Consider the following 11,221-nt stretch of genomic DNA (forward strand, 5'->3'; position numbering starts at 1 on the left):
CATTTGGACAATGCTCTCAGGCAGAGGGTGGGATTTTGGGGCTGTCCTGGGCAGCGCCAGGAGTTGGACTCAGTGATCTTTGTGGGTCCCTTCCAAATCAGAATATTCTGTGATTTCTGTTCTTCTGCCAAAGGGCAGGCAAGTTGCCTTTCAAGTAGGGGAGGACTGAAATCAGAATGGCATCTTGCAGGACCAACCTTCTCTGCCATATCAGATGAAATGTTGCAGGTGTTGCTCGGAGTCTGCACTCTCTTGCAGTGCTTGTTTTCACTGTGCAAAGCCCAGGAGTTGGCAAAATCATAACTGTTCCCCACCAGGGTCCCTGGGAATGAAGAAGAGGAGAAGTAACATGCTGTTTGAGGGGTTTTAGAAACAAACGGGCATTATTGACTGCTATTAAGGTGATAGTCTGCTGAAAGCTCTCTTTAAAAATATAAACTGTTGTATCAAATGGATTTTTATTCCAAACAGACTGTAGGAAAGCCACGATCAGTGATATGGATTTTGTTCTGCTAAGGACGTCTCTACCCTCAAGGACAGACTAAAGCCTGCAGAAGGCAGGCCCCACCTCCCTCACACCTGCATGAACATGGTAGGAGTTGCTGCTGGTCAGCTAACATCCGCAGGAGCCAAAGCGTGCCTGCACATCTTCTCACCACTTAAAAGTTGTCAATAAAACACAAAACATATTAGAGATGCAAACAAACCCATCTGCTTTCCCTAATTGAAGAAATCGTTAGCACTCTTGATCCCAGCTAGCCTTGATTTTTCTCCTGTCCAAAATTATATCTTGTGTGCTTAACATGCAGCATTGTTGTTTGGGCCATCCTTTTCCTGGGTAAGATGTCCTGAAACACGCTCCTCTGTCCCAGGACAAGCAGCTCCTGGCCCAGGCTTACCAAAATTTCCACCAATTTTGCATAAAAGCAAAGCTGAATGAGTTGGTATGGCTGTGACTTCCCAGGAGATGCAAACCACCTCTCTGCCGCTCCTGCTCCATCCTTCTGAAAAGGGGGATCCTCCCAGAGATGGAATGTTTCTTCCATCCTCTTTTGCCACCTTGCTGGTTTCAGGACTACAGGACTATCTCTGGCTTCCTGTTATGGGTACCTGCTACTAAAAAATACTGTGACCCTTTTTTAAATTTTTTTTTTTTTTTTTTTAATTTTAAACCCCATTGTGGTGCCTGTGAGAATATCAATTGCCAGTGTTAATGCATTCCCAAGACCTTATGCAGAGGATATATTGAAATACAAGCCTGGCTGTATCTGAAAACCAAAAGAAATTCTCCCCAAGTATACTATGGACTATTTAATAATATATACATGTATAGATAATAAAGATTCCATTGAGCTCCCTGTTTAGTACAAACACAAGGAGTATACAAACCACTAAAACTCTTCCTAAACTGTGGGGTAGTCATGAAAACTGCACTGAGAATGCTAAGGCAGAGGTATTAAGACCTGTAGACTCTTTCGTAAACTAGAAATTAGGGGCTTTTAAAGGTAGCATATATCAGGCCCACAGCAGAGAGCAAAGGACTTCCACGGAAAGAGGATAAAAGACACAAAATTTTCATCTATGGAGCCAGGACTTAGAACAAGGAAAGAAATGCCACAATAAGAAGAACACAATCCTTTAGTTTACCATATATTATAAACATTAAAGCAGCAATGCAAACCAGCCTAAGGAGAAGCAAGGTGCCAGATTCCCTTTTGTTTGCAGTAAGGCAGCCTTTCCCTAGCAGGTGTGTAACAGGAGCTGGTTTCTGCTCTGAAGCAGTGTTTCTGCAACCCTGGATACACATCCATGCCAGGATTCCTGCTGGCAGCTACCCCCAGGGGCTCCCTCACCCACAGGCTAATGTTTGAAGGTCAGGACAACTGTTGGTCCTAAAATACTGGTCACTTGTTTTTTCATTCATCTCCTTCCATTAATTTTTTTCTTCTTTCTTTCTTTTTGCAATGCTTGCAAATTTATACCTCTTATGCAGTTCTTTTACACAATGTTTGCATTATGTGACTTTAATTCATTCTTTGCTGTATTCTATGACTCACACTTCAAGTAAATGAAGGTTCTGGAGAGCCACTCATGTGAGAAGCAGTTGAGGGGCTCAGCCTGGAGAAAAGGAGGCTCAGGGGGGACCTTCTGGCTCTGCACAATTCCCTTGCAGGAGGGGTGGGAATCAGGCTCTTCCCTTCTTCCCCGGAAATAAGGGACAGGATGAGAAGAAATAGCCTGAAGCCCTACCAGGAGAGGCTCAGGTTGGACACCAGGAAGAATTTCTTCATGGAGAGGATTGTCAAGCACTGGAACAGGCTGCTGAGCAGGGTGGTGGAGTCACCACCCCTTTAAGTGCTCAAGAAATGACCAGACGTGGCACTCAGTACTCTGGTTTAGTTAACAAGGTGGTGATCTCTCAAAAGTTGGAGTCAATAATCCTGGATGTCTTTTCCAACCTAAATACTTCACTTATTTGATGAGGCTTCAGGAAGAAAAATGGGGAGGGAGAAATATCCCTAGCACATCTGACTGCTATGAGTAGAGGGAAGAGCAGCTGCCAACACCCCTGGCCTTTCCCACCTGACACCTCCATTTCCTTCTGCTGAAGAGCTTGAGAAGGGAGAAGAGGAAAGGCAGTGGAAGGGACAACACAACAGCCTAAAAAATAATCTGGGGTTTAAGTGGACAGGTGATGCTGTCAACATAATCTGGCACTGCAATCCCACCACACAGTGGGACTGCCCTCATCTCTTGCACAGCAGAGATTTGGTTTGCCTCCTGTCCTTTCTTTGGTCACCTCTTCTTCCTGGAAGCACCCAAGCTTCTGCAGAAACAACTAAACAACTCCCTCATAGGGCTCATCAGAGCCCTGCACCCAGAAGCCCTCCATACAGCCTGGGTGGAACTGTGGCTAAAGCACTGGTTTTGCCTAAGACTTGCAGGAAATCTGTTGAAAACAGAAGTTGTCACAAAACGTAATGAAAACAAAGGATTTGGACAGAAGAGCTTCAAGAAGGGATGATCAGATGCCTGATATAGACCACAGTACAGATCCCAACAAGTAAACTGGCTGCTCAAAAGCTGAGACCTCCAGGCAGCCAGCTAGGGTAGAATTTCCTTTTAGCATTCAAGATGGGTTCAGGAGGCATATATTAAAGACAACACAAATCCCACCTGCTCCTAATGTCCCAGACACATCATGACACCCGTGACCTTGCAGAGTCTTTGAGGAGAGGGCCACTCCCCCACTTCCTGAGCAGCAGGCAGGGTCTCCAGGAGTGTCCTGCTGGACTATGCCTTTAGTGCTCCAATTGCTGCCCTCATGTCTGTCTCTCTTCAGAATGATTTTCAGATTGGTGATGGCCACTGTTTGCAGCAAAATCCTTGTTCACTATGATTATCTGAGCCTCCAATCACCAGCTCTTTCTGAAATCTGAAACTGGCACCAGCTTGTTTACTTTTACACTGATGGTCAGGCAAGCAAAGCATCAGGAATAACCCCCTCATGCTCTGGGCACAGAGTGGGAAGCAAGAACCCAGGAACCCTGACCTCCTCCACCACATCAGATAACTCTCTCAGGCTCTGTTAACTCATCTATAAAAATAAATGCAGAAATTTGGTCAAGACACTACAGTCCTGTGAGTCTTAACTGGTAAATAAAGTCTCAGTTGCTAAATAACCAACTTTGACATGTTGGTTATTTATCAAGCAATTGGGGGGAGGAATGAGGGTGGGTTTTTTGTTTGTTGTTTTGGGGGCTTTTTTAACACAGTTTTACATTATTCCAGACAGGCAAAACTATTGGTAAGGCTGCCCAAAAATTGATTCATACTTTGCATCAAATTAATGATATGAAATAACAAAGTCATGGGCTATAAAATCTTTCCTGCCCTCTCCAGTTCAATTAATGTAAAATCAGTAATACCGAACAGGAAAGGGAAAGAACCCCCTCCCAAACTCTACAGCCTAGTGATGCCGCCACTCTCCTCACAACAGAAAGGTCTAACTTCAGTCCCAGACCCTGAATCAAGCACATGGGCTGAAGATAGTCAAATAGGTATCTGAGCATCTAGAAAGAACTCAGCTTCCTTTTTCTGATATGAGCAAAGGCTGGCAACCAGTTAGAAGTGCATGCTAAGGTCAGAAAGCAGAGCCTCATAACTGGCAAGTCTTAGAAGCCTTCACAGAATGGACATAAAGGACCAGACCTTATCTGGCAAGATCAGAGAAGAAACCCTTCATTAGGGTCTAGGAGAAAAACAGACAAAAGACCAAGCAAAAACCATAGAAAGCTTCCAAGACATTTCTTTTTATATTTTAGTTATGCTTAAATTGCGATAACAAGCTCTCAAGGTTTGGCTTGGTTTTGTTTCCATATCCAATAAACAAGCAAGCCTATAGAATAAAATCAATGTTCTTTGCCAGTCTGGACAGGACATGAGCACTTCTCCACAGGATGAGCTATTGTAGGAACCATGTCACTGGCAGTGACTCAGCACCCCAGCCTGTCTGAAGGACAGTGGGTCTGCAACTTTGGGAAAAGGTTCTTCCCCCATAGGGTGGTGGGGCGCTGAACAGGCTTCCTTGGGAAATCATCACAGCCCCAAGGCTGCCAGAGCTGAAGACACATTTGGACAACACAGTGGGATTGTTGAGGTGTCCTGTGCAGGGCCAGGACTTGCTGATCCTTTCAACTTGCAGGGTCCCTTTAAACTCAGGATATTCTATGAACTCCAAAACCTACTGGAGAAGCTTTTTTGGGGGGTTCAAGAACTTACACCTAAGGCCTTCAAAGCTCAGTCCCACCAGTGTTACTTTAGCAGGGTATCAATTTTATTCTCATCATTCAGAGCTCCAGACCTCAATAGCTGAGCATCCAAAGTGTACACAGAAACAATGAGTGTTATTCTCTCATCAGATTCTCATCAGTTCTCCACTTCCACACTAAAAACACAGCAAGGAGTCATAAGAGCATCATGACAATGCCACATTTGAATAAATTATAGAACAGGAGTATAAATATATCAAGAGAAAAGAAAAGCAATTACAGTGTTCATTAAGTTTTAAACACCCTTCTGTTCATGCCTCCTTTGTTTACTTGCTGTAAGTGGTAATATCCACTCACAGAACAGGTGCTTTGCCTCTTCTTTCACCACCACCCTAAAAACAATTCAGATGTAATCAATCAAGTTCTATATCGTATTCTACTTTCTTAAGGGAAAAATCAGATTAACTGTGTTCTTAAACCACAATAATTTATTTCTCTAAAATATGGAAAAATCATACTTTCATTTGTTTCCACTGCATCTTATTCTGAAGCTCAAAGATCTTAACACATCTCTTACCAATAAAAATCCATCCCAGAAATGTGATTTATCAGAACTGAGGCCCCTATCTGATAAGTTCCAGGTTTTAACAGGAAGCAGTGGATACACCAACAGGACAGTTCAGCCTGCTAGCAACCTTAAGGTAACCCTTCACTGCCCTCACATCACTAAGTCCTTACATCAAGCTCACATCCTGGGATAGGCTGACCTTCAGGAGATCTAATCAGCCTGAAAGGAGAACAACTAAAAAATTTAGTGAAAAGAAAAGGGTGAAATGCTTCACAGGCTTCCAAGAGACTGCCTACTTTTTCTGTTTAAAAAATATTAGCTCTCCCAGCTGTTTGTGTTGCCCCCTACCTGGAAGCTAGATTCAACAGTATATTACAAAGCAAACAAAAAAATATGATCTGAATTATTCCATAACTGATTTGCTTGAAGCAAGTTAAGAAACGCTCCAGTGAACCAGCAGAGCTGCCAAGGCGACAATAAGTGCATGTACAGGTGTAGTGACGTCCCTCACTGATACAAAAAATTCAAACATAATTCAGCCTAATTCCTTCTAAATTAGTTTAAATGAAAGGCCTTTTGTATCACTGGAAAAACTGGCAGAATTGTTGACACACAGTCCTATTCTTCAGGCTAAAATCACAGGTCTGTGTATCCACACAGGTGGATAAACATGAGGAGATCCCTGACTTCTGTAAGAGACACAGAAAACACATTTTATCTGTCACCTCTATTATTTTACAGTTCGTCCAAGCAGAGACCCTGTCATGGACTTTATTACATTCCAAAATCTGTGGCTGTGAATGGACTGTTTTTTTTAAGAGGGAAGATACAGCCTCCAGCACGTAAAACAAATACTGCATGAAACATATTTAAACATGAGCAGCAGAGGGGCCTTTTTTACATTTGAATAATCCAAAGCACTACAGTCTCCTTTTTTGCTTTTGCTTTTTCTAGGGGCCTTACTACTATTTACTGTCTCAAGAAAAAGCCATAAACTTCTTATCTCATCTCATTCAGACATCAAGGAATCCAAGCCTTGGCAAGCAGTTTTGTGACCAGAGTTTGTTTCTTATTATTTACATTGCTGAAGAACAGATTAATCATTTTAACACACCATAAGATCTCCTTTTTTTTCTGTACACAGAAGTTATGCTTATGTATCCTGAGTGTCAGTAGGACACATCTCTGGAGCACTGCCAGGCTCCTTTCCAAGCTGCTTTGCCTCCCTTTATATCTTCACTACCATTTATTTTTAATACACACTTCATGTTATCAATCTAATATATCAATGTATTAACTAACTTCAAACCTCTCCTCTTCAGGTAAGCACTCAGAATTAAAAGACACTCTGAAATACCACAAATCAAGACCAATCCTTCAAAGTCTCATTTGGGGCTTTTCAAAAACTCAGTCTTCACACAAAGGTGTACTGAGTAGCAAAGGTGGTCTTGCCCCTCATTCTCACCAGGAACTGCTGTGATATAAGGTGTACCGCCCATCCAACAGCCCTTATAGGTGGTGAAATGTCATTAAAAGGTAACCCCTTTATAGAACAGCATCCCACGCCAAACCTGCAAGCAGCAGGAATTTGATCTTCTGCTGTTGCATCTTTCTATTCTTACACTATCTATTCTTATTACCTCTTGGCTAATTCATGAAAAATTAGATGTTGAATCAATGGGTATTTCACACTGCTTTTTTATTGGGTCTTCTTCTAGCCAGCCTCCCTGCATTAATTAACTTGTAGCTTTATCTTTGAATTTGAAAGTTTCATGCCTCCCTGCATGAATTAACTTGTAGCTTTATCTTTGAATTTGAAAGTTTCCGGTTTCTAAACATGCTACATTCAGATGCCTGGTCTTTCCTCAGGAATGAGATGTGACTGCCATTTCTTTTCAGAAGAAAGGAAGATAAAAGGACTTAGCTTTTCAACACACCAACCTGAGGTACCTGACAGGTTCTGTAGAAACATTTTTGCTGGAACATCAACATCTTTGTTGAATCAGGAAAAGTGTGCAGAGCATTAACATACAATCAGTTAGTGGTAACCTTACCTTCACGAGTTCTGAAGTCATCCTCAAGGAATTTATTAAAATTGCCACACAACCCACAGGTCTTATTATAGTGCTTTTCTTGAAGGAGAATCTGAATATTTCCACTGGCATCAATCGTCACCACAAAGCCATGCTCATCACTGGCTATTTTATAATAACCTGCCTCCTTCTCTATAAATATGCCACTGGAGGCAAAAGGTATGGAAACCCTGTGGAGAAAAAACAGGAAATTCTCAGCATGTGACACACAAAAACCACCAGGTTGTTTTCTGATAGAATAATAGTTCCTACAGGTACCTTTTTTCTTCCTGCATCACAACTCCATCCAAAGAGAGGCGAAGACTGAAATATTCTCCGAGATACACAGAGAAACCAATTTTGTCCCCATCCTGGTAATCACCTGAGGAGATGAAACACAACAAAATACTCTTAGCTCTAGGACTCAGGAAGACAATTTATGGCCAGTAAAAACCTATTTTAAACTATGACCAACACAGAACAGGTATTACTGAATATAAAAACATCTACCAAAGCAGTTGGTATGAAAGTCAGTTTTGGTACATGTATCACATTCAGTTTTGGTACATGTATCATCATTTCTATGCCCAAGAATAACTCTGCAGAGGCCTATGCTAATTCCAAGGCCTTCTGTCCTAGAAGGTGGTATTTTTCTTACTGGTGTGGTTTAGAAAACAGATAAAATTTGTTCTAAAGGGTTGTATAGCTCTTATTCCTGGACTCAGCTTTAACTCAGCCACATCCCCCTGAAAAATACAAAATTAGTAAAGGTCTTCTTTTTAGTAGGAGTAGTAAGAAAATCCCTGCTTTTCAGCAGCTTACTAATGTATGAGCTACATTACCAAAGGATAACAGAAGCCCCAGAAGTAATCCCACTTTCCAAAACAAGCCCAAAAACACCCCAATACAACCCACAGATAAACAAAAAACCCTCAACCAACACCCCTTTTTATGCAGTGGTCCATCCTATCTGACAAAGGGGAGCTATTTGTCTTTTTTCCTGTGATGCAACCCAGCTTACACTCACCTAAGAGGGTGAAGGAGTGCTTGTGACAGTCCCCAGCAAGAAGGTAGCTGCAGTACCCAGCAAAATTGTACAAGGAACCATCAAATGTTTTGATGTGGTCATTCCCAAAAAGGCTGCAACGGGCAACTGATGACTCCTGAAGTGAAGCCCCTGATAACCCTGAGTATCAAAACACAACATTAACCTGCAATTTAAAGCAATCATTTTGCAGTTCAGGAATTTCTCTGCTGGAATTTATCCCCACTGATGTCCTGGTGGCTTCTAGGCAGACTGTAAGCCTGGCATGGCAGTCCATAGGATCACAGCTGTTTTTTTATTATTATATGCATTACTGTAATGCCTTTTTTTTTTCTTTATTTCCACCAGCCGAAACCTTGCATGGGCAAATTAAGTTCTGATCCTTTGAGGAATGCCATGTGTTCATTTGTGCCTGCCTGCAACCCCACTAAAGCCTATAGGGCGCTAGGAAACCCCTGTATCTTGTTCAGTCAAACATTCCTGACTACAGGGAATGTTTGGGACTCAATACAGTGCCTGTTTCAAGATAAACAGACAAAAAGGAATGACGATTGATACCTTCAGCATGGTGAGAATAATCCCTGAGTCAGTACAAAAAGGGAAAGGGGGGCTCATATCTCACAAAAAAAAAAGTGAAAATATATTCTAGTCCAAACCTGTTTTCTTACCTGTAATTACAGTGGCCAGCAGTAGGTTTGTTTGCAGTACTGTCAAGAGGAGCATCTGTTAAAAATCAAAGAAACAGCTTAGAATATTCTTAGTTTGAGACACAGTCTGTTTCACAACTCCTCATCACTTTCTATCCTTTCTTTATATGGAAAATTATTATTGAGGCTCATTTCAGAAAGCCATAATCCATGCAGACAGTTGTGGTAATTCAGCTGCCCTCCACCTTGCTTTAACTAGATAATCTAGGAGAGTCATCAATTACTCTTTGCCTGCATTTTCACTTCTCATGGCATGGAAGTCAGCTACCTCCATGGGAAATCCAACTCAACACAGACACATATAACAATTCCCCTCAGCTAACACTCTGCACCCAAAGCCCTTCAACACACAACATTATTTCTCAGCCAGCCTGATGTGACGATGCCCCCCAGACTGGCTCAGCCAAGCTGGCTCCAGTAGAAATCACCTCTGCAGCACAAGATTTGCATCCTGCCCAAACATCCACAAAGGGAAAGAAAGAACATAGAAGTTCTGCACCAGCCAGCAGGTTTGTTGGCAGACCATTGTAAGCACATAATCCACTGATTTTAGGGTGATAACATGCTTTAGACAAGGGGCAAGAAGGAAAGGGAGGAAATCGTGCAGAGATTAGAGACCCAGGGTGAAAATTTTCATTCAACAAAATCAGTTTTAGCATTGCCTCCTCCTTTCTACAACCAGAACGTCAATCTTTGTTTTCTATATGTCTATAAACTACCTCCAGGATGACCAGGCCATTAAAAGTAACAATTAATAACAGGATAGGAGGGTCATGCAGATGGTGAACTACATGGGTTCAGTGATAAAATGTCAACTGTTAAGTATGAAAGCTGCAGGGAGCTCCATCTAAGGCAATTAATTTCAGTAATCATATAAGCAACTAGAGATGCTTAAATATACCAAAGTTAATATATTAATGCCAGAAGACCAGACACACCTTTTCCTAAAGGAACCATCCAATTAAAGACTAGAATGCATTTTGCAAAGACAAGTTGAGATATCAGATATAGACACACACTACTATTGCTGTTAGTTATGTAGGTCCAACTCTCAGCCACATAAATAAAACACTGAGTTTGACTCATACACAAGACAGGAGAAGAAAGAAAATTATATTCTATAGCTCATAATATAATGCTCCAAATCCCAAACTAACATAAGGCTGCAAGACAGCTCAGAAGTACCCACTGCCTGGGAAAAACACTACAAAGAATGGTGAAGGAAACAGTAGGCATAATTATTCTCAGAATACACACTTGCTACTGTATTTTTGGTGCAGGCTCAGTGCATGCAGTTATTGTGGTGAATCAGATATTGATGATCTTTGCTAACTCTTTTGTTTTACAAAGCAGGCAGAAAAAAAAAGGCAAGGTATAAATCCCTTCCCATCAGTCCCCATCCACCTCCCACTCCATTCTGAACTGCAGATGGAGTTTCCCCCAATTCTAATGAAGCAGGTGTCACTAACAAATCAGAGTACAATCCAGTAAGATCTGCCACTATAAAACCATCTACAGTTTTATCACTGGCTTAATTAGAAACTAATGTACCTTCTTCTGCACGAGACTCCTCTTGCACATGAGCAAAAAACTCCTCCAGCTTCCACCTCTAGCCTACAACACCATTGTTCCCCTGGTGCTTCAGAAGTCAAGACTGGAATTACTTTGGTCTGATATCTCTTGTTTTTGTACAAGCCAGGAACTCTTGTCCATTCAAGAGGAAAGATAAAAATGCAGACGTCACATCCACCTGATTCTCAAGACAATAGATGAAATTGCTGTCGTGGAAATCAGGCACTCTTAATTGCCAGGAAAGTACAATGAGGGGAAATAGTTTTAAAAACTGACAGATTAAGTCTTTGAAATACATTTCACATGCGTATGTGTGACAAATCTCACTGGCTGAGCCAACAGGCAGCATATTTATTTGACAGAATGTTATTCAAAGGGAATAGTCAGATGCTCCTCACCTCAAAGGCCACAGAACATTAAGCCTTTTTTCCTAAACAACTGCCTTAAAGGAAAAAGAAAAATTCAGAGCTAGTAATGCCCTAGGT

General features: G+C 41.7%; 1 protein-coding gene across 2 annotated transcripts in view; it reads right to left on the minus strand.

Annotated features, from left to right (window-relative positions):
• The window catches only part of VWF (von Willebrand factor), a 118,773-nt gene extending 107,905 nt beyond the window's left edge, over nucleotides 1-10,868 (minus strand). The window contains exons 1-6 of one of the 2 annotated variants that reach the window (XM_059846174.1): nucleotides 10,716-10,868; nucleotides 9,126-9,180; nucleotides 8,440-8,598; nucleotides 7,692-7,794; nucleotides 7,395-7,603; nucleotides 198-322 (exon numbers count right to left, since the gene is read on the minus strand). In XM_059846174.1, the coding sequence (XP_059702157.1) occupies nucleotides 198-322; nucleotides 7,395-7,603; nucleotides 7,692-7,794; nucleotides 8,440-8,598; nucleotides 9,126-9,180; nucleotides 10,716-10,745 (681 nt within the window). In that variant the 5' untranslated portion in view covers nucleotides 10,746-10,868. The remainder of the gene's footprint in view (nucleotides 1-197; nucleotides 323-7,394; nucleotides 7,604-7,691; nucleotides 7,795-8,439; nucleotides 8,599-9,125; nucleotides 9,181-10,715) is intronic. The other variant, XM_059846173.1, reaches the window with a different exon arrangement.
• Between the last annotated feature and the right edge of the window lie 353 nt (nucleotides 10,869-11,221).

The sequence above is a fragment of the Haemorhous mexicanus genome, chromosome 5, assembly GCF_027477595.1.
Source record: "Haemorhous mexicanus isolate bHaeMex1 chromosome 5, bHaeMex1.pri, whole genome shotgun sequence".
Lineage (NCBI taxonomy): Eukaryota > Metazoa > Chordata > Aves > Passeriformes > Fringillidae > Haemorhous > Haemorhous mexicanus.